Source organism: Euprymna scolopes, chromosome 9, assembly GCF_053919585.1.
Source record: "Euprymna scolopes isolate OS-2025 chromosome 9, ASM5391958v1, whole genome shotgun sequence".
NCBI lineage: Eukaryota > Metazoa > Mollusca > Cephalopoda > Sepiida > Sepiolidae > Euprymna > Euprymna scolopes.
The window spans coordinates 161,343,206-161,365,755 of record NC_136490.1 but is presented as its reverse complement, the minus strand read 5'-3'; the positions used below and the strand labels follow the sequence as shown (position 1 = coordinate 161,365,755).

At 30.8% G+C, this 22,550-nt stretch overlaps 1 protein-coding gene across 1 annotated transcript in view; it reads left to right on the top strand.

Moving 5' to 3' along the window:
- Positions 1-22,550, top strand: part of LOC145284961 (focadhesin-like) — a 219,436-nt gene that overhangs the window by 126,676 nt on the left and 70,210 nt on the right. Inside the window, exons 18-22 of the mRNA XM_080134064.1 lie at positions 2,903-3,094; positions 5,404-5,525; positions 9,992-10,084; positions 16,755-16,843; positions 18,448-18,489. Coding sequence (XP_079990190.1) covers positions 2,903-3,094; positions 5,404-5,525; positions 9,992-10,084; positions 16,755-16,843; positions 18,448-18,489 — 538 coding nt within the window. The remainder of the gene's footprint in view (positions 1-2,902; positions 3,095-5,403; positions 5,526-9,991; positions 10,085-16,754; positions 16,844-18,447; positions 18,490-22,550) is intronic.

Below are 22,550 nucleotides of genomic sequence, written 5' to 3'. Positions count from 1 at the left end.
TTTCATCAAAGAATGGCTACCTGTCTTTGACTTTCTTAGTAGAAATTGGAAGATGACAGTGGTTCAGTGATTAACAACACAGACTGAAAACCTGGATGTTCCAGGTTCGAATCTAGTTCGTTCCACAAAAAACTCATTTTTACTTATGATGTTGGCAACCTTCACATGGTTCCTCCTATTAGTACATGACGTCTTTCTAGAAAGAATTCCAACTAGAAAAATATCAGGGAAACCAGTACCAACAATAGAATCTTCGGATTCATACAATGATGAGTTGAAAATAATTGGAGTTGTTTAGGAAAAACATTTCTCTTTTCCACACATCGTGTTTCAGCTTTTTTTATTTGCCACTAGTAGCTGTGCCTGGTATTAAACTTAACATTAAATTCCTTTAAAAAAAAATGAAGTAAAAAAAAAACAGAAAGAAACTGAAGCATATGCATGCGGGTATTATGTTTTTTTTTCTAAATAATTCACTTCTTGTAATTTAAAAAAAAAATACTCTATGGAAACGAAAACCTAAATCCAGTGAGTGAAGTACAATAACCATTAGGCTAGCTTGCTACGATCTTTACAAAGTGTTTTCAAACCTATTTATTCTTAACATGAGGAAGCTGTCATGTAAACAATTCATATGTTCACATTCGTGAAACAGTTAACAAACAGATAAAAATCCAATCCCCCCCCCAGTACCAATTTTTTGATTTTGACCCCTTAGCAGCTCTCTGTTTTTTTTTTCAAATGAAAACCAATTAAAGTTTTCCACATGTCTGAATAACCTATATATTAAATTTCAAGTCTGTAGATCAAAAATTTGTGGAGTATATAGGTTGAAAAATATCCTCACACACACACACACACACATTCTCACTTGTATATTAATTACTCACATGATTGAGTTTTGTAATTCAGATGTTAGCATCAATAAAATTAAATATTAATCTAATTGGTAGCAAAATCGATACAGCAAAAATGTCAATACACACATAATCACCATCATATGCAGATTAATGTCCATTTTATATTCTGACATGTGTTGGACAAATTTAAATTGGCTTCCAAACTAACCGTATCCCTGGCCAGGTCTTTATTTGTCCCTCTTTCACTCAAGTCCATTTTATCACTTCAATGTTTTTATTTTTGGTCTTCTCCTGTGAACTGAATCTGCTCCCTTAATTCTACTAATCCAACAACTCATCTATTCTATCAACGTGGCCATACCATCAAAGTCTCCTGTTCTGCATGCATCTCCCTGTACTGTTAAGATTTCATCTTCCTCTGAGCTCATCAAATCTAAACATGTTTTTAAGACTCACATTACACATCCATTATAACATTCTCATATCATTTCTTTCCATGCAACGCATGTCCTCAAGGCTTACTGGCCACATTTCCATGCATCATTACACTGTGTACCCTTTTCTTAGTTGGTAATGCTCTGAATGGCAGAAGTTCCCTCAACTTTTTTTTTACTTGTGGGTCACTGCTTATCAAGGCTCACTCTTCCATAATAGTTAATGAGTGTTAGGTAGATGGTGAGATAATGTTGTAATTGTCATGATGGAACTTTTGGTATCGTTTACTTAAATTATATAAGAGACCTGGCATTACCCGGGTGCTTGAAGGTGTGTATTGAGCACAAAAAAAAAAAATAAGTGATAGTAGGCAGGCAGGCTCGAATCCGTAATGAACCCGAAGGCGGAAAAGAAAGTGAAAGAAAACGTGGCATCTTATCGCTACGCTACGAAGTCATAGGAAGTGAAAAGCGTTCAAATTTAGCGATGTCAATCGAAAAGTTGACTTGCAGCTAAGTGAAGTGCAGAAATGAACCTTGGTTTAAGGCCAGTTCAGCTTTCCGCCGTTTCATTTTTTTGTTTCCCCACGATGTTGGGGAAACCAAGCTCCCCCTAAAAAGGGGAATTCTCAAATGAATAGCAATTGTCTGATGTGAAGGGTTTCCCTAACATTGATCAAAGCTAATTGCTTCAAGACGTCCCGGAACGAAAGGCCACTGATGGCTTTCCTTCGATGAGTTTCGCTCTATTTATACGAAAAAAAAATGAACAAACACGCAAAAGGATAGAATAGAGAGAATTTGTTAAAAGTCGATGTAAATAAATGTAGATACGACTTCCGTTTGCAAATCGTAGATATTATGATCTAGGGAGTACACAAAGCAGTTGTAAAAAAATAGTAACCCCCACCCCCCACCCCACCCCCACCCCCCAGGGAGAACCCGACCCTCCCCCCCTCCCCGGAAAAAGCCTTTCTTGGACATACAAAAATGCACACACCACTTTTGCCTTTTATGTGTATAGATGACTCAACAAGAACTTAATTACATCAGTCGAAAACGCATTATAGTCAGTTGGGAAGCATTCCCACTGTAGTTTATTCCACAAATGGATGGTTCTAGGGAAGAAATTCTGCTTATGGAATTTTCATTTAGTTTTAGGCACAGATAGAGAATAAGGGAAATTGTAGGCAGTTCTTGTAGCTAGACAAGTATTTGTTACAAAAATTTTACAGCAGGGGGGGGGCATAGATTAAAGCTCAGTCGAGTACTTAGCATAAAATAACGTTAAAGCAACGTCTCTTTGGTGGGACATTGCAAGTCACACTAGCATCTATAATCCATGTGCAGGTAATTATTGATGTTTTTTTTAGTAATAGAATCGTCCAATGTTTTCAAACTCTTATTTCTTTACAAGAATAAGAGAACAGAGTGTTTAGAATGTCATAGTATCTGAACATATATATATATATATATATATATATATATATATATATGTTCACTTTTTTACTAAAACATTGTCTCAAAACCATTCATTTATAAATCTACATTTTTACTTAACTTCATTTCGATATTCCGTTTATTTTATTTTCTTGCTCTCTTTTGCAGCTTATGAGCACTTTTTAAATTCGCTAGTCCGTCAAGAAGTTGAAAAGCTACCACGAGGCATTTACCATTCCTCTTACCGGAAAACCCATGTTGGTTCTTTCAACCAGGAGAAAGCTGTCAATGAGATTCCCCCTTTATTGCTGAATCAATATGAAGGCATCAAACAACCCGGACTTCGACCGGGACTTGCAGGTAATCGATTGCACACGTTCACTTTTGCAACGTTTACAAGATTTCCAAGTTAACACCAAAATTGAATTCATGAATGTATTTTTATTGAATTTATGAATACATTTTTATTGTATTATGAATACATTTTTATTGTATTTATGAATACATTTTTATTGAATTTATGAATACATTTTAATTGTATTTATGAATACATTTTGATTGTATTTATGAATACATTTTTATTGTATTTATGAATACATTTTTATTGTATTTATGAATACATTTTAATTGTATTATGAATACATTTTAATTGTATTATGAATACATTTTTATTGTATTTATGAATGTATTTTTATTGAATTTATGAATGTATTTTTATTGAATTTATGAATACATTTTTATTGTATTTATGAATACATTTTTATTGTATTATGAATACATTTTTATTGAATTTGTGAATACATTTTTATTGTATTTATGAATGTATTTTTATTGAATTTATGAATACATTTTTATTGAAATTATGAATACATTTTTATTGAAATTATGAATACATTTTTATTGAATTTATTAATGTATTTTTATTGTATTTATGAATACATTTTTATTGTATTTATGAATACATTTTTATTGTATTTATGAATACATTTTTATTGTATTTATGAATGTATTTTTATTGAAATTATGAATACATTTTTATTGAATTTATGAATGTATTTTTATTGAATTTATGAATACATTTTTATTGAAATTATGAATACATTTTTATTGTATTTATGAATACATTTTATTGTATTTATGAATACATTTTTATTGAAATTATGAATACATTTTTATTGAATTTATGAATGTATTTTTATTGAATTTATGAATACATTTTTATTGAAATTATGAATACATTTTTATTGAAATTATGAATACATTTTTATTGAAATTATGAATACATTTTTATTGAATTTATTAATGTATTTTTATTGTATTTATGAATACATTTTTATTGAATTTATGAATACATTTTTATTGTATTTATGAATACATTTTTATTGAATTTATGAATGCATTTTATTGTATTTATAAATATATTTTTATTGTATTATGAATACATTTTAATTGTATTATGAATACATTTTTATTGTATTTATGAATGTATTTTTATTGAATTTATAAATGTATTTTTATTGAATTTATGAATGTATTTTTATTGAATTTATGAATACATTTTTATTGAATTTATGAATACATTTTAATTGTATTTATGAATACATTTTTATTGTATTATGAATACATTTTTATTGAATTTGTGAATACATTTTTATTGTATTTATGAATGCATTTTTATTGAAATTATGAATACATTTTTATTGAAATAATGAATACATTTTTATTGAAATTATGAATACATTTTTATTGAATTTATTAATGTATTTTTATTGTATTTATGAATACATTTTTATTGAATTTATGAATACATTTTTATTGTATTTATGAATACATTTTTATTGAATTTATGAATACATTTTATTGTATTTATAAATATATTTTTATTGTATTTATAAATATATTTTTATTGTATTTATGAATGTATTTTTATTCAATTTATGAATACATTTTTATTGAATTTGTGAATACATTTTTATTGTATTCATGAATGTATTTTTATTGAATTTATGAATGTATTTTTATTGAATTTATGAATACATTTTTATTGTATTTATGAATGTATTTTTATTGAATTTATGAATGTATTTTTATTGAATTTATGAATACATTTTTATTGTATTTATGAATGTATTTTTATTGAATTTATGAATGTATTTTTATTGTATTTATGAATACATTTTTATTGAATTTATGAATACATTTTTATTGAATTTATGAATACATTTCTATTGAAAATATGAATGCATTTTTATTGTATTTATGAATGCATTTTTATTGTATTTATGAATGTATTTTTATTGAATTTATGAATGCATATGTAATAATCGTATGTAAACGACTTGTAGTTTTTAGACTCAAACGCCAAATAAATATTTGAAAAAATGTCCCAAAATTAACTACTTTAATGGACAAAGTTGGTTTTGCTATTCAGCCATAGATGATAAGCAATTCAGCAAAGCTAAGTTTCATGGCATGACTCCACTACGCTTCTCGCCTTCAAAGTATGGCTGCTCATTATTTAATGTACCTGGTAGAAAGCAAAACAGATCTTCATATTAAATCCAATGTTGTACCTTATTTCAAAACATTTTATTAAATAAAAAATGTTTAATCTGTTAATCCATAAAAATGTTAATCCGTGCGGTAATCTCTGACTTTGTATATTTCAGCTGGTCTGTTATTTGCATATAATCCTGTCATGAATACAAGCAAAGGTGGTCAACCAAAACCTCATCATGTTGTGAGCCACGGGAAAAATTATCAACAAATGTTTAGTACACTTCTCCACGAGGTACAAAGATTATCATTTTTATTTCTCGCATTCTCTCTAATGAATCTGCATATATGTATGTATACTGATGAAAAACGTGTTTTATCTTTGGCATAATGTTATTGGATATCATCGCAAAAATTTGATTGATAAGAACTAATTAAATGTTATTGGATATGATCACAAAAATTTGATAAGAACTAATTAAATGTTATTGGATATGATCACAAAAATTTGATTGATAAGAACTAATTAAATGTTACTGGATATGATCACAAAAAATTGATTGATAAGAACTAATTAAATGTTATTGGATATGATCGCAAAGATTTGGACGATGAATAATATGAACAAACTAATCAGCTATCTAAATCACTGTATAAAAATATACTGAATCTCTTTGAATTTTACATAGCTTTTTATCTTGAAACTAAAGGAGGATCATTACTGACTTTGACTGGATTAATACTACCATTCTTTTCTTTACCTGGAATTCTTAACAATTCAAAACTTTTCTGACTGGATTGATACCAATAATCTTTGCTTAAGACAATTACATTTAATATTTGAAATCGAATAATTTTCTTTCTTTTTTTTTTTGTATCATTTTTTGATTTGTTTCTCACAAGTGAATGTGTATATGTATGTTAATAAAAAATGCCTGAATAGATATGGTTTTGCCAGGTCGTAAAATACGGTTAAATACAATATTTTAATTTGTCCAGATTTCATATACATTATTATAGAGTTGTAATTTCAAAAGTAAAAAAAAGGTATTTGGGTGTCATCAGATAAAATCAAAATCAAAAGCAAAATCCTGTAGCATTCAAAGTTGGTGACGTTACCACTTGCACCAACGTGACACGCGTATGAGCTGATTAAAAATAAACTAAGATGAATATACAAAATGTATAACGATTTTTTTTTTTCAATTTTGACCCTTTAAAAATTATTTTAATTGGCTAAACACCTATAAAAGAATAGTCCATAAAAAATCTAAATATTTGTGGGCCCCTAGCGCCGCTTTGCAATTTTTAGTTTCAGAAGAGATAATTTGAGAATATGGAGACAGACAGATAGACATAGTGAGTTTTATAAATTAGATTATTGATTGATGAGTATTGCATCACAATTTGTTTGTTTTTTTTTTTTTACGGACAGTTATCCTCATCTTTATGGTTGTTGTTGTTTCGTTTTTGCTTTGTTTCTCAGAGTGTAAAAATGTTTGGTGTCAAACTTTGATCTGATCCTCAATTCTGTTTACAACTTCTGTTTCATTTGAAAATCGGGAAGATTGAAATAAATATTATCCCATTTCACAGATCTCATAAAATAGAACAAAGACTATATATAAGACAGTTATATTTAAAAATATTAAATTAACACCATGTTACATGGTGTTTGCTATTTGTAACTTTTCATCTCTGCCGCCATACTAAGAACTTGGCCTGAAAAGGTTCAGCTGATTCCTAACTAGAGCTGAAACATGACTTAAAATGTGTTTATAAATAAAAATTTATACTAAATGTAGCTACAGCTGTACTTATTATTCAGCACTACATTTCATTGGAATAATAATAATTATTATAAGTTAATATTAATATTTATTCATGCAGACACTAGTGGGGGGGGGGGAGCACCCGGTGTTGTCCGGTCGTGAACTAAAAAAAAACAGGACTTGGGTGCCACCAGCCAGAAGCGAAACTGGAAGCAAAAGAAAAAAAGAAAAAAATGGATGCGTGCTGGGCACAAACTCGCATAACTTAAGTCAGTAAACAGCGCATTATTGATGGGACCACGAGGACACAGATGTTATCACATCGCAAATTTAGCTTTTCAAAATGGAAGAACATAATGACAGTTCGTGCATGCGCGGTTTGCAAACCGTGTCGAAAACAGGTTTTTATCTACCCCCTCCCCTTCAAACAAAACAACATTTCTACACAAAATAATTGACAATTTTTTTCCAATTCTTCAATATTTTTGTTTGGAAGATCACTCTTTCTAATGATACGACATTCATACCTGTGCGATGCGGATGACAAAAGTGTTTAATGGACACACAAACACACATGTTTGAGATTTATTTAATAGAAGATGTACAGGCTTTTGTTACATTGGCTTGTCAATGTTTCAATCTATAGTTATTGATAACTAAGATCTCATCATCTACTTATATATAAAAGGAACTTTATCTGTGCATGTGTATATGTGTGAGTTCATTCTTTATGGACTTGAAAACAGCTGGGCCGATTTTTATGAAATTTCACGCAAATGTACTTTATATATCTGACAGTGTTCTTAGATAGGTTTTGTATTGGAATGTCTTCGATAAGTATCGATAATCGAAAAAAAATTCAATGGAAAAAGGAATAGTGATTTTTACTAAAGTTAACACCTTATACGGTCTAACATCACTAGTGCATTTGAGAAGTTTTATTACCACATCGAAAGGCGCGGCATATAAAATCAACAGTTTGTATATGTAACAAATAAATATTGGCTTTTAAAATGGGTTTAAATTGCTCAATGTCATCTCACGCAAAGCCTTGCAGTAAAACTGCTTTGTATGCTGAGCTACTTATAAGAAAGAGTGTTCAGATCAACGAGAGAAACCAATAAAAATGAGAGTACAGAAGATGGCAAGCAAAGAGAGGAAGTTAGTTGGCGGTTTGTTTTGTTGTATGTGGCACACGTGATGATGCAGAACTTGTATTGAGTAGTGCAAATAGTCTTTATTTATTGCTGCCATAAAACGACTCGTCTCTGCCGGTCATGCATAGAATGTGGATGTTATCACATCCACATTCTATGCATGGCTGTTTTATGGCAAGTGTATGATGGAATGAGACTATTGACACTTATCAATCATGTGTTCCTTAAATTAGTATTAAAAATGTTGTTGGAAAAAAATTGCCACTCTGAAATCAACAAGCTCATCTTCCACAGTTCAACGTAAATAAAAAAAAAAAAATACAAACAAATCTTTATGCTTTTCTTTTCTTTTTTTTATCAAGGTCCAGAAGCCACTCGGGGATAAGGGTCATTGCGTATATCATAGTTATCATTAGTATTGGAAATTTGATAGAGTGTCTTACTTAAGGGGGGGGGCGGTTCATCAAGAATTTGTTTATGTTGGACTTGAAGACATCCAAGTTGTAGTCAGGTGGGAAACAGGCAAACGGCAGAAAGTTCCACAGGCATGCACTTCTAAGAAAGAAGCTCTGTTCATGGAATCTGTTTTGATTTAGGCACAGATAAAGAGTGGGGAAAATTATTGACAGTGGTTTCAGCTAGATGGGTGTTTATCATGAAAGATTGGCGTGGGGGTACCAGAGATTGGAACTCAGACGAGCACTTGCCATGAAAATAATGATAAAACAAAGACAGGCTCACAACGTCTCTTCTGTGGGAGAGAGGTTGCAGGGAAGAGAAAAGGGCATCCCCCACTAAGCCACGAAGTCTATTTTGTACTCTGTCAAGGCATGATAGGCTGTTTTTAGCAGCTCCTGCCCAGATGTGGCAGCAGTACTCCATCCTTGGACGTACTTGGCTTTTATATAGATAGAGAATTGCATTAGTAGTGAAATATCTTCTGGAACAGTAGAAGGGCCCCACCATTTCCCAGCGACCTTGGCAACAGACTTGATGTACATGTTCCACTTTAGATCAGGAGGAATATGCTGTCATATTTCAAAAAATCAAGCAAATTGACCAAGTAGTTTTTTTTTTTGTATAAATAAAATCATTTTTAAACAATTTTAAGCAATTAATGTGAAATCATTAGCATTATAAGGCTAATCTCACATCTTGAAAAAAAATATAATTCCAACTTATGAGATTAGCCTTGTAATGCTATTAATTCACATTGCTTAAAAATGATTTTCTTTATAAAAAAACAACTTGATTAATTTGTGATTTTTGGAATAGGACATTTTCGTTCTGTGACAAGTATGTACATCATAAAGATTGTTTTGTACGTTTTTTTTTCTTATTTAGATTGAACTGGATTAGCACCCGTTATCTTCAAGTTCTGGTGTATTTTTCTTTTACAGTGTTCTTCTTTTTACATGTGGTTGGAGTTTTTGTGTACATTGATGTTTCCGTTCTACTTATATCCAATTTATCCTACATTCGATTTAAATATGGCAGAAAAGCTAGCATTGTATTGTACATGAATTGAAATGCTTGAAATATACAAAATCAACGATGAAGACAAAAGGTAAAAAACAAGACAAAAAAAAATAAATAAAACAACTAAAATAATCAAGTGTAAAATTTTTTTTTAGTTTTTGAAAGGTGAAAATTGTGTTCGTTTATAAAATATCACCTATGCTTAATCATTTTGAGGGAAGATCAGTGTCGTATAAGTTTGCTCATCAATATAACACTTTCCCAGTTTATCAAATATTTGCTTTTTTTTTTTGTACATAGCTTATGTATTTTTCCTCATTTCAATATGTTTGGTTTGTTTCCTCTCGTATCAGGTTCCAGTCCAACCTTCAGAATGGCATCGAACTGTTCTCATGCCACAGGCCTGGGTCTCTTTTCTGGATCGGTTATTTTCTGCAATGATTGAGGTAAGTTATTGTTTGATTCAAATCAAATCCTAATAATAACAACTATCATCATCATAATAATAATAATAATCATCATCGTCATAACAATCATTATTATAATAACAATTATCATAACAACGATCATCATAATAATAATGATCATCATATTTTGTCAATTGTGTAATAAAAATGGTTGGTTCATGATTAGAAATGTTCATTTCAAGAGATTCAAATTACAAAAAAAATTATTATTTAGAATTAAACTTAATTTAAAAAAAAAACAAATACAAAAATATCTTTCTGATGTACGTAACCATCACGGAACGATGATGTCATATTCCAAAAATCACATAAATTGATCAAGTAGTTTGTTTTTAAACTAAGGAAATAAGATTTTGTGGTTCGTGAGATGAGAGTCAGGAGATGCCATGTTGTTTTAGAATATGTTAAAGTTCAAGGGCAACAACTCAATTCGACTATTGAAATTTTGTTTGTATTCAAAATAATTTATACTTTTTAACATAAATTTGGATTTTCTTAATTTAAAAAAAAAAAACTATCAATTTATATGATTTTTAGAATATGACTTCTTTTTTCCGCAAGGACCCATAGCATAACTGATAAGGTACTTGGTAAAATTAAGTTGTAAGTTACACTCCTGGAAATTGAAAGTTTAATCCTCAGTACAGGCAACACTCAAAATTTAGAATTTAGAGCTTCTGCCCAGTCATGACTAACAGAACGAGAGAATACTGGATTAAATAAAGATTTCTATTCAAAATTCTGCGCAGATTCCAGAGTTTGGCGGAAAGATTCTAGAATTGAACAAGATATACATGAAGAAGATCAGGGGTTATATTGACCGTTGTGAAAATAACATTCAAGATGAAAACGGCCGTCTGAAAAATGCAAATAATACGAATCTGGTCACCATTTTGTATGCTGTGTAATTGTAGATGACACAATATGTCAAACGAAAGATATGAGGGCAATATTAAAGAAACATTTTTATTTACAAAATAAATGAATAAATAAAGTTTTGAACAAAACATTTTATCCGCACAATTATGCTTATACTTTGTTGATTGCAAAAATATTTAAGTGAAATTTTAATAGAAAAAAAAACAACTTATAATCCAAATAAAAATGTGATGTTTCACTCTTCGGTGAAATTCCAATAGAAAAAAAAATCCCCCCAAAAAATGTGATGTTACTCTTCAGTGAAATTTCAATAGAAAAAAACAACTTGTAATCAAAAGAAAAAGATGTCTTGCTCTTCAGTGAAATTTCAATAGAAAAAAACAACTTGTAATCAAAAGAAAAAGATGTCTTGCTCTTCAGTGAAATTTCAATAGAAAAAAACAACTTGTAATCAAAAGAAAAAGATGTCTTGCTCTTCAGTGAAATTTCAATAGAAAAAAACAACTTGTAATCAAAAGAAAAAGATGTCTTGCTCTTCAGTGAAATTTCAATAGAAAAAAAACAACTTGAAAGCAAAAAAAATAGGAAGCTGATAAAATAAAATTGATATTATCAATATTGACGTTAAAAACAATTTAAAAGATTATGCAAATTTATGAGTCTTAAGGTAGCAAGATGGTTCTTTTGCTTGACAGGAGTTTTTTGCAGGTTTTCTCTGCTTTCATTGATTTCATTGTTGGTTAGTGAGAAAAGAAAAACATTGCCGCTGTTTACGTGAAAAAGTGAACAGCTTCAACATGGGAAAAAGATAGAACACAAAATAATCCGATTTGAGTGTTTTTTTTTTTTTTTGTTTTTTTTTTTCAACTAAAAATAATTTAGGAATTAATTGCCTAAATACATCTTTCACTCATGTAAATTGTGATCTTTCAGAAAGTTATGAAAAAAGCGAATTTCAGCATTCTCTAGCATTCATACAAATCACTTTACAATTCAGTTGTCACAAAATGATTATTTTTTCTTTTTAATTGTTTTTAACGTTGATATTGAAAAGATTAATTTCATTTGATAAGCTTCCCATTTTTTTTGGGGGGGGGGGTTCAAGTTGCGATAGTAGCAATGTTGTCTTGATCTTCTATAATACAAACCTACACACACACAAATATATGTATATTTAGGCAGCATTTTTTCATTCAGACTGACATTGTTAAAGACAACTGAATTAAATGTTAATAACAAAATTCCTTTCCTCAACGTCCTTATTGACACTTCCAATAACACTTTCAGCATTTCTAACTACAAAAAAACCTACCTGCTATAATTCTTGCCTTCTAAATTTCAAGAGCAAATGCCCCTACTCTTACAAAATAGCCATCATCAAAAATCTCCTCAACTGAGCAAAACTTATCTCTTCCAATAAAAAAAATACTATTCATCGAACTAAAAAATATTAAACAAGTCCTCACCAAGATCCCAAATTATATTGTTGACCAACACAAACTTCATGCTCCAGAAGATAAACACTCCCCCCCCACTACAGTGTGATACTATGAAGGTGACCCATGAGCCACTAAGTGCTGAAGGGAGGAACAATAGATAGGAAGTGTCATACAAATGTACAGTGAAATAGGAAGTAGCAAACAATGAATCTGTAGGTATTTTTAGATCAAGCCTTTTTAGAGTTGACAGTGACAATAGAAACCTACAGATAAAACACGGAAGGGCAGCTTCCAGTAGTAGCGGGGGGAGGGGCGACTTAGATACCAACACAGAGAAGGGTTGACAACTAGATGCCCTTCGCGGAGGATGGGAGTTGATTGCGACGACGACTGAACAGTTTTAGAGTTGACTGCGAAACAGAAATAGATGAATTGCGACTGACAGACAAACGTAACATGTATAGAACGGGGGAGAAGACACACGCTCACAAGTCCAACCGTCAAATGTATGTGAAACATTGACGTTTGTGTTTTTCCTTTCTTTGTTCCACGATTTATTATATTTTCACAATTTATTATATTTTTACGATTTATTATATTTTCACGATTTATTATATTTTCACAATTTATTATATTATTATATTTTTATGATTTATTTATTTTATATTTTTACGATTTATTATATTTTCATGACTTATTATATTTCTACTTTGTGAAACCACGTGTGTTCCCATCCACAGTCGCAGCGAGAAAATGATGATCTGGCCATAAGAGGAATAGTCGAACGAAAAATCCACGGCACACAACGTTGGGAGTCGGCGATCTGTCGGGGCTGCACATGTCTAGTCACAACAGTAATACATCACAACTCTGATAAAATCAACGTATTCTACTGCAATCAAATGCATCCGGGCTTTAAGTTAGAAGAAATCGCTATAAAAAACATCATCCATAGATACATCTCCCTGTTGACAACAATGACAGTATATTCATCATTTACTATAAAAATTTAAAACCCAAAACTTAGTTATTAAAAACAATCCCTCCCCTCCGCTTAAACCACTTGAATGCACCAATGTCATCTATCAGGTTAAATGTCCCTTGGGAGAATATATATGCAAGCACATCTGATTGAACACTACAAAGTTATTCTTTTTTCCGATTTTTCTGGATATCTTTTCCATTCGCCAAGCGGTCTTTTTTGTGTCAGCTGGCATGTTGTATAAAATGGTGCCCAAAAGTTGTTGTTCAGCCATGTTCTTAAGCGCTTTCTATCGGTGCATCCAAAACTATAAAATAAGAAAATCAAAGTTAAAAATAAAATAATTCACCCCTAACCATCCTGCACCCATCTTTATAAACAATAAAAAAAAAATACACCAAGCATCAAAGGAAAAGAAAACGACAACAACAATCACTCCTGATGATAATCAGACACACCAATAGAAAGTGTTTGAGATATGGCCATATGTCACTAGTGACATATGGCCGAGTGGTCCTAGACGTTGTATCAAAGTTTACAGTTACCCAAAGGTGCTGAGTTCAATCCTGAACGAAGGCAGTGAAAAAGTAACATTCAAAACAGAAAATTATGCAAAATCTGTAATTTTAAAAAAAAGTAGAAATATTTTTCCTATTATAATTTTTTTTTATGTGAAAATATTAAATATGTAATGCTTAATTCAATGGTAATATCGGTAGTTTGAGAAATTCATTTTTCTTCGAGTTATATCGAATTCATTAATATGGACTTTAGGCGCTTTTTTCGTAATGTTTCTGTAAAAATTATTTTTTTTTTATTGTTACAAATTACGATGCTTTATTTATATAAAAAAAGCAAAAATAAATTCTTGCGTTTTTTATTTACTACTGAAAACAATAACTTTAATAAAGGTATTTTTTGTTTAAACAAAATAATACATTTCCACTAAGATTTAAATAAAAATAATTAGTTGATTATATTCCGCGATCATTATTTGATAAATATTGAAAAGTCATTAAAATTGGTTAATTTCCTGATTTTTGATGAATTTTTAAGTAAAGGGATGGGTCAAAATGCTTATACATTTTGAGCATCGGCATTCGTTTTGCCCGTACCTAATATATATATATATATATATATATATATATATATATATATATATATAATCTCTTTCATTTTATTTCTTCTCTAAAACATAACTTTTTATATCCAAATTTGCATTGTCAGTGTAGTTCTTGGCAATATTCAAAAACACTATCATGCCCAAAATGGCCTAACCAAAGTCAGGGATGATGCCACATATTGTTGCCCCGTCGCATGTGTTTTCTTGTGACAGTAAACTAGCAGTGTCAGAAAATGTCATTAAAAATACGTGATAAAAAATTGAATAATTCGGCCTCCTATCGTTCGAAGCTTATAACTACTTGAAAAATGTAATTCAACCCCTAATTTTTTTTTTCAATTAAAGGAGCAAAGACCAAATTTAAAAAAAAAAATAACAGGTTTAATAGCAAATTATTTGTTTTTTTTTTTAAATCGGTTTTCTTTAAAAAAAAGATTTAAAGAAAATCAACGAATTTTAACTTATTTCGATTAAAATATATGTATATATAAATTCCAAAAACTCACTTACCTATAAAAAATACTATTCAATGGGTACTTCCATTCTTCATTGTTAAGAATTTATCCATATTTATATTTTATGTCCTTTTTAAATAAAATACTTTTTTAAGCAAGTATTAAAAAATACAGTGACATGAGATATTTCACAACGGGAATAAAGGGAGACACACGCCACCTTTTCTTTGAGTTGAGAACTTTGGTGGCATTAAGCGCCAGAATTAATCTCCCTTTCTATTGCTACAAAATTGTAACAAAAGTTAATAAATATGGGCCACCGTAGGTCAAAAATAGTCCCATTTCACTTATCAGTTTTTGCCGATAAAAAAAAAAAGTCGACCGATTTTTTTTTTTTTTTTTTTTTTTTTTCTCTCTTAAAGAAATACATGAGTTTTTGATTTAATATATTTTATTTCTTCTTTTTTTTTTTTTAAATATCTAAAAAAAAAAAAAAAAAAACATTGAATGAAATAGAAAAAATGGTCATAATTCTACGAAATTACAAGTTTATAAGGTTTCACTTAAAAAAAAATTCAACGTGGTTTTTTAAAAAATAGTTTTTAACTTTTGACTTTACAGGTAAATTTGCAAATAACCGTTCTTTTTTTTGTTGTTGTTGTTTTAAATTTAGCTTATTTTATTTATTGATCTTTTATCTTCAATTTGTGATATATAAATTTGAGGTGAGAAAATTAATTATTTTCATTTTAAAAAACAGTTTAAAATTGGGTGGGGTGAATTTAAAAAAAAAATGCTTGTCTAGAATATTATATTCGGTTTATTGGAAAGAGCATAAAATTTCACATTGAACTTGAAAATATCTTTAAAAATTGAACCAATAGAAAAAATTTTATGTATTTTTAAAGTTTAAAAATTGAAAAAAAATTTAACTCGTAAAATTCAATTGATTTCATTACGTAAAAAAAAATGACTGCATGAACGCGCGCAGGCACTTTGTAAACACTGTTTTGTTTTGTTTTTTAATAAAAAAATAATATTTCTATTTTTTAAACAACTTTAATAGTTTATTTTGGAAGTATATTCCATAAAGAAAATAAACAAACCACTTTTAAAAAGAGAAATTACGAGTTTTTTTATATTTTATTCGCAGCCTTAACTTTACATCAAATTGTTTCGTCTGATGATGTGTGTTATCGGTTTAATCCCCTCACAAAAATGAGTAAAGGACGAATAACTTAACAGATTTATTCAACCAACCACATAGCAAAATCAAGAAGCCGCTTGATGCGTGATAATTGAAATCCGTGATGCAAACTTTATTTTTTGTTTACCTCTCAAACCGACATAAACCTCTCCAAGCGTGATAACTCTCCATTCTAAAGTCCAAGGGAAATAACTCTATAATGTTGTTTATTTATGTTAGTTGTAAACGAAGTTAAATTGTTTTGGAATAATTTCGCAACTATATTACTTTCAGAATGTTTTTTCTATCGGACACATTTGTGTTTATCATAAAAACTTATTTACATTTCAGTAAACAATGGGATTTGATGTCAGTCATCGAGGGTTTTATTTCAATGATTGTTTGGTTTGTAGATCACAGCGAGAAGGACACTTTGAAAAAGAGATAATCTATTATAATAAATTTGAAATCTTTTAATTTTGCCTCGAAACAATATCACGATTTTTATCAAATCCCTTCCAAATTTTACACGGTGGTTTTCTATCGTCTATACTAACATTTACCATTTTCATGAACGTCTTTCAGAGTCGGCATGCAGAAATCAACCTTCAAATTCAGCACGGTCACATCAGTGAATGGGATGCATCCGAGAAAAAACTGCTGGCTTGGCTGTGGTGAGATTTTCTTTGTTAAATACTGAACTATATACCTGTACATGTACTGTCTCAGGAACGATTTATGATATTGAGCCTCACCCCCCATCATAAGAAAAATGATTTTACTTCTTTTTCTCCCATAAAATTTTTTTTTGTCCACCCCCTCCTATTCTAAAAAAAAAAAAAATCCTGTTTGATTGGTGGAGATGATTTTCCTTGACTAATCATTGGACACCCAATTTTGTCGAGTTGAATGCGAAAAACCCTTATACTCTTTCATTTTCTGAATGGGATGCTGTCCAGTCATCAAGCAAGGAAGCCTCTCCTCAATTTGAATGCGACAACCTAACTATGAACATTCTAAAGACTGTCTATTTTCCTGGACGTAAAAAATCTTGTTTTATTATAGTTCGACTTCTAAATCTGTAAACATAATTAGTTTTGCGCAAACTTTTTAATAATAAAGGACAAATATTTGGAAACGAGTATCAGTGTCCTTGTAACGTGGTAAGAAATATTTGTAACTCTCGTATTATGCTATTGAGCTATCTAAATGTGAAACTTTGTGTTACTTATTTATATGTTATTACTACCTTAAGTAGTTTAATTACATATAAACACACACATGCATACACACATATATTTCATAGAAAAATGCGAGCATGAAAAGTAATATGGTTAAGATTTAAACATGAAAAAGTAAAAGGGCTAGTTGTTAAAACTGGAAAAGAATAAGACAAGATATTCTAGTAAAAAATATAATAAATTTATAACTTAAAATATTGCAGCATTAAGAATTATTTTTTAAATTAAATTTAACATTATATAATCAACTCTTAATTAATACTGCAATATTTTAAGTTATTAATTAGTGACGTATCTTTGCTTCTGACACACATCCATGACAGGAATTACTTTCTTAGTCTCACACCATCAATATCTGCAACAGAGAGATGAAATTTTCAGGTCATGAATGCATAAATTCAATCATCATAACAATGCAATTTGCAATCCCCTTTGATCCATTCGGGGAAGATTAAAAAAAATAGAGGGCATTATTTTTAGAACATCTTTCATATATTCAGATACCACTAACTTTTGTCAAATTTCAACAAGTATTAGTCATCAATCAATGAATATTCGCCAAGTCTCAGTTTCTTTGGAACATTTTAAAGGTTTTTAGAGGACATGGCACAACCTCTCGTTTGAAATTTCAAATATTTCAGATTTGCATTGTATTTGATGTTAGACACCAATTAAGCAAGTTTTTCCTGAATTTCAATTTCTTTTTAAAACCTTCTTAATCTTAAGACTTAAATTCTTATACATGTTCCAGACTCCAAATAATGCAATAGATTTTGATTAAGATTAGGAAAAGGATTCTAGATATAAGGTTTTGTGGCATTATATTTTGATTTTAATCATTGTAAAATAAAAAAAAAAAGTAGTTAAAAAATGTCCTGTTTGTAGAACAAATTTTACTCGTCCTGAGACAGGTATTCCTCTACTTCCCATATTAATATAAATTGCGTATTATTTTGATATCATCTTTTCATGTAATCTCTATGACATGTAAAATCTTATTGAAATAAATTGAAAGTTCTGATTTTTATTCTCTTCAGGGTTCGAGATACGTTGACTGATACGATCAAGAATGTATCAAGGTGAGAACGTTTATTTGTATCTTTTTTTGTTAATAATAAATTGTTCTAATGTTTTGAATGTAAATTAGTTGCACCTTTGGTAAACAGGTTAAGATTGGGCGAGTTTTACTTGGTATTTGGGAATATTTTTATTTTACAATAATATTAAAATCCAGCATTTTATGTTTAATTAGCGGGGGTGCCCGGCATTGCCTATGTGTTAAAGAAAAAAAAAAAGTTTTGGTAGGCAGGTACCAAAATTTAACAATTAAAACTTAAGTGACAGGTGTGTTTAATGAGGTCAAGCATCACGCTATAGACGGAATGAAATCCCGCACTTTTGCTGCGAGGCAGTTTTATTTTTTGGTTTTATTTCCCCAACTTTGGCTGAGCGGTAGTTTTTTTTTTTTTTTTTTGGTTTTGTTTCCCCAAGAGGGGGGGGGGCAAATGAATAGCAATTGTCTGATATAGGGTGTTTCCTCCACATTGATCAAACCTCATTGCTTTCTGGACGTTCCTGGCATGAAAGCCGGGAATAATACCTTCGCTTCAGATTAGTTTCGCTTTCATGCAAAAAAGCCAAACAAATACGAGAGGAGATGAAATAGCAAGAATTTATAAAAGTCGATGTAAATAAATCTAGACGCGACGTGCATTCAGAAATCGTAGATATTACAATATAGGGTGTATATAAAAAGTTCTAAAAAATAGTAACCCCTCCCCCAAGAAGCCCAGCGAAAAAAGCCTTTGGTGGACATACGAAAATGTGCGCACCACTTTTGCTTTTTATATATATATAGTTGATACATAGTGTCAGTTTAATTACCATTCCAAAATTATTTATTGATGAAATCTAACCTTTAACATATTTATTTAGCAAATTTACAGATTAAATGGTAATGTAGAAGCCACTGGATGCCTAATGATTACAATCTGTGATGGAGATGCATTTTTTTTTACTTCCCAATCTATTATAGCTGACTCTGCTCTCTTCAGTCCAAGATTTAATGTGTATTTTTTTATAATAACACATGTTGCGCATGTGAGCAATAACAAAATTTGCGTGCACTGATGAAAAAATATTGTTTGATCAAAATTATGATAAAGCTGACAACGAGACTAAACTGGTTTCCTTCAATAATTACAAGAAACCTTCTCTGCCAACTATAGCAATGGCCAGTGACTCCTTATCTGAGAGTACATCTTTCAAACTGCTTGGCCTAATGTTCACAGGAAACATGAGTTGGAACAATTATATTGAAAACATTGCCAGGGCCGCTGTGAACAAGGTAGGCTCTCTCTACCGTGCTAGAAAACTACTGACACCTGAAAGTATCCTGTACCTCTATAAGGCCACCATTCATCCATGTATGGAGTATTGCTGTCACATTTGGGCTGGTGCATCTGCTACTAGTCGCTCGCTCCTAGACAAGGTTCAAAAGAGAGTCGCCAATCTGATAGGCCCTGAACTGTCATCTAAGCTTCAGTCTTTGTCCCATCGACGAAACGTTGCATCCCTCTGCCTGTTCTACAAGTATTTTAATGGTGAATGCTCTGACGAACTGCAGACACTTGTGCCCCCACGACATAGACACCCTCAATAAACCCAACAGGCAGCTAAATCCCACCCCCCACACAGTACAGATCCCTAGATGTAGAAGATCTTTCTACTCCAGTAGTTTCTTCCCCAGAACCGCTAAACTCTGGAATTCCATTCCAGGTCCCTGCTTCCCCAACTGTACTGACATGCAGAAGTTCAAGTGTAACGTGAACTGACATCTTGCTGCCCAAATCCCAACATAGTGCCCCAGTAGTTGCTGCCTCTGATAGTAGCCCCCTACACCACAGTGGCAATGTGCCTTGTTTGGGGTGAAAATGTAATAATAAAAAATAAATAAATTAAAAAAAACAGCATTTTTTATTTTTAACTTTAAGATTCAATGTTTCTCATCACTTTGTAGAGAATGTTTGGGTGCATCAATGGCATAATGGATATTGATGTGGAAAATGAAATCAGATATGTTGAGTTCAAATCTTATTGGGGATAGTGTACTTGTTTACACATGCATATTATGTATGAAATACTTGAATGGAATGTGCTCCGACAAACTTGCTGCTATGGTGCCCTCTTAATGTAAATATTCGTGATCAACCTAACAAATAGCAAAATCATACCCCTTTCAATGTAAAGGCTCCCAGATGCCAGAAAGTTTTCTATTCTCATGGCTTCTTTTTTTTTTTTTTTTTTTTTTTTAAATACTTGCCTTTGGAAATCCCTCCTTTTTCTCTTTCTGTACCAACATGCAGAAATTTAAATATAATGTGAACAAACATCTCACTGCATAATTCTGCACTTAGGATGCCCTTATAAATCTAGCCCCTATATCACAGTAGCCCCTTACATCTTTGTGGCAATAGGCCTTATATTCAGTGGATAAAATTTTTTTTTTTTTAATGGTATAGCTTTTCAATCTTTCAATTGACTATAAAAGTTTGATTTTTATAAAATATTTGCTTGAATGATTTCTGTTTATCTGCTTCCCTACAAGGACACACTGATACAAAGTTGGTTTATAATGTCTGGAAAATTTATCTTCCTAAAAAAGGGCACTAAAGGTGATCAATCAAGTTTCATTTTGATGTAACAGAGTTCAAACTGTTGCTTAGTTTAAGTTAATAATTTAAATTTAACACTTGTTACGATCAAAATATAAATATTCTAGAAAAAAAAACGAAGTTATGAAGTTATAATTTGTACACAAAGCTAAAATATAGAAATACTAGAATTGTTCTATTTTCCAAAATTTTGTGGATGAGGATTGATAATTTGAATTATTCAGACAACTATTTTCATTTTGTGATTTATGAAGTGCCGTCAATAAGTTTCCAAGCTTTTTTTGTGGGAGCACTTTTATTGATAACAATAACCTCTAAGATTTTCTTTAAGTTTAGAGAATAACCAAAAGTCACAGGGAGCAAGGTCTGGACTATAGGGAGGATGAGGAACTGTCTTGATGCCCATCTTGGTGAAATAGTCGGTGACAAGGATGGAGTTGCAGACTGGTGCATTTGTGCAAATCTCCTGCATTTTCAGTTTCTCACAAATAATTGTGTCTACAGTTCCCACATTAACATCAAACTTTGCACTACTTGTCTCTATAGACACACGATGGTCTTTATTCATTAAATTCTTTATTTGGCCAATTAACTCTGGTGTTCTGACTCCCTTACTCCTCCTGCACCTCTCATCATTCCTCATTGATTCCTTGCTTTTCCTTGAATCTCTTATGCCACTCAAAAACTGATGCTCGATTCATGCAAGATGGTCCAAAAGTAGTCTTAATCATTCCATACGTTTCTGTGGCATTTTTCCAAATTTAAAACAGAATTTTATTGCATTTTTCGAAATTTACCAGCTGTGACAATCAGGCTTTAGTAGGGTGTATTCCAATTCCTGCTGTAGCTGTTCATTTGAACCTAAAATCATAAAAATTGGTCAATCATCTCATAAGATGTATAGTAATAATATACTGAATTTTAAAGAGTCTACGACAATTTTACATACCTGTACAAAATAGAAACTTATTGAATGCACCTCGTATGATGACACGATCATTTGCAGAGGAGTGTTACTTGGTTGAGAAACGTCCTGGGAATGGCAACGAGCTCCCCGGGGTGTTTAGACATGATTAAACGATAGACACATGGGTGATAAAAACATCAACGGGTCGATATGGCGTCGACTATAATTGGCTGACATGGGTCTTGTCTTGCCATCATTACGGGCAGGGTTTTATCATCATTGTTAATAACAAGAACTGTTGGGCTGAAATTAAACGTTGCATAGAATAAGCAAACAAGGCATCTTTTTTATATAAAAATAAAATTATTTTTAACAATGGAGGACCATATTGAACAGGTGATTGTCAACCCATGTCCGTCATCACTTGCAACAAGACCAAACTACTATATGTCTGCTTTTGACAGTCCAATGCCTTGACTGTTTAAAACAATACAATTATAATTTAGTTCTCTCTTTTTTTCATTGAAAGAGAGAGAAAAATATGTTTAAACATACATTT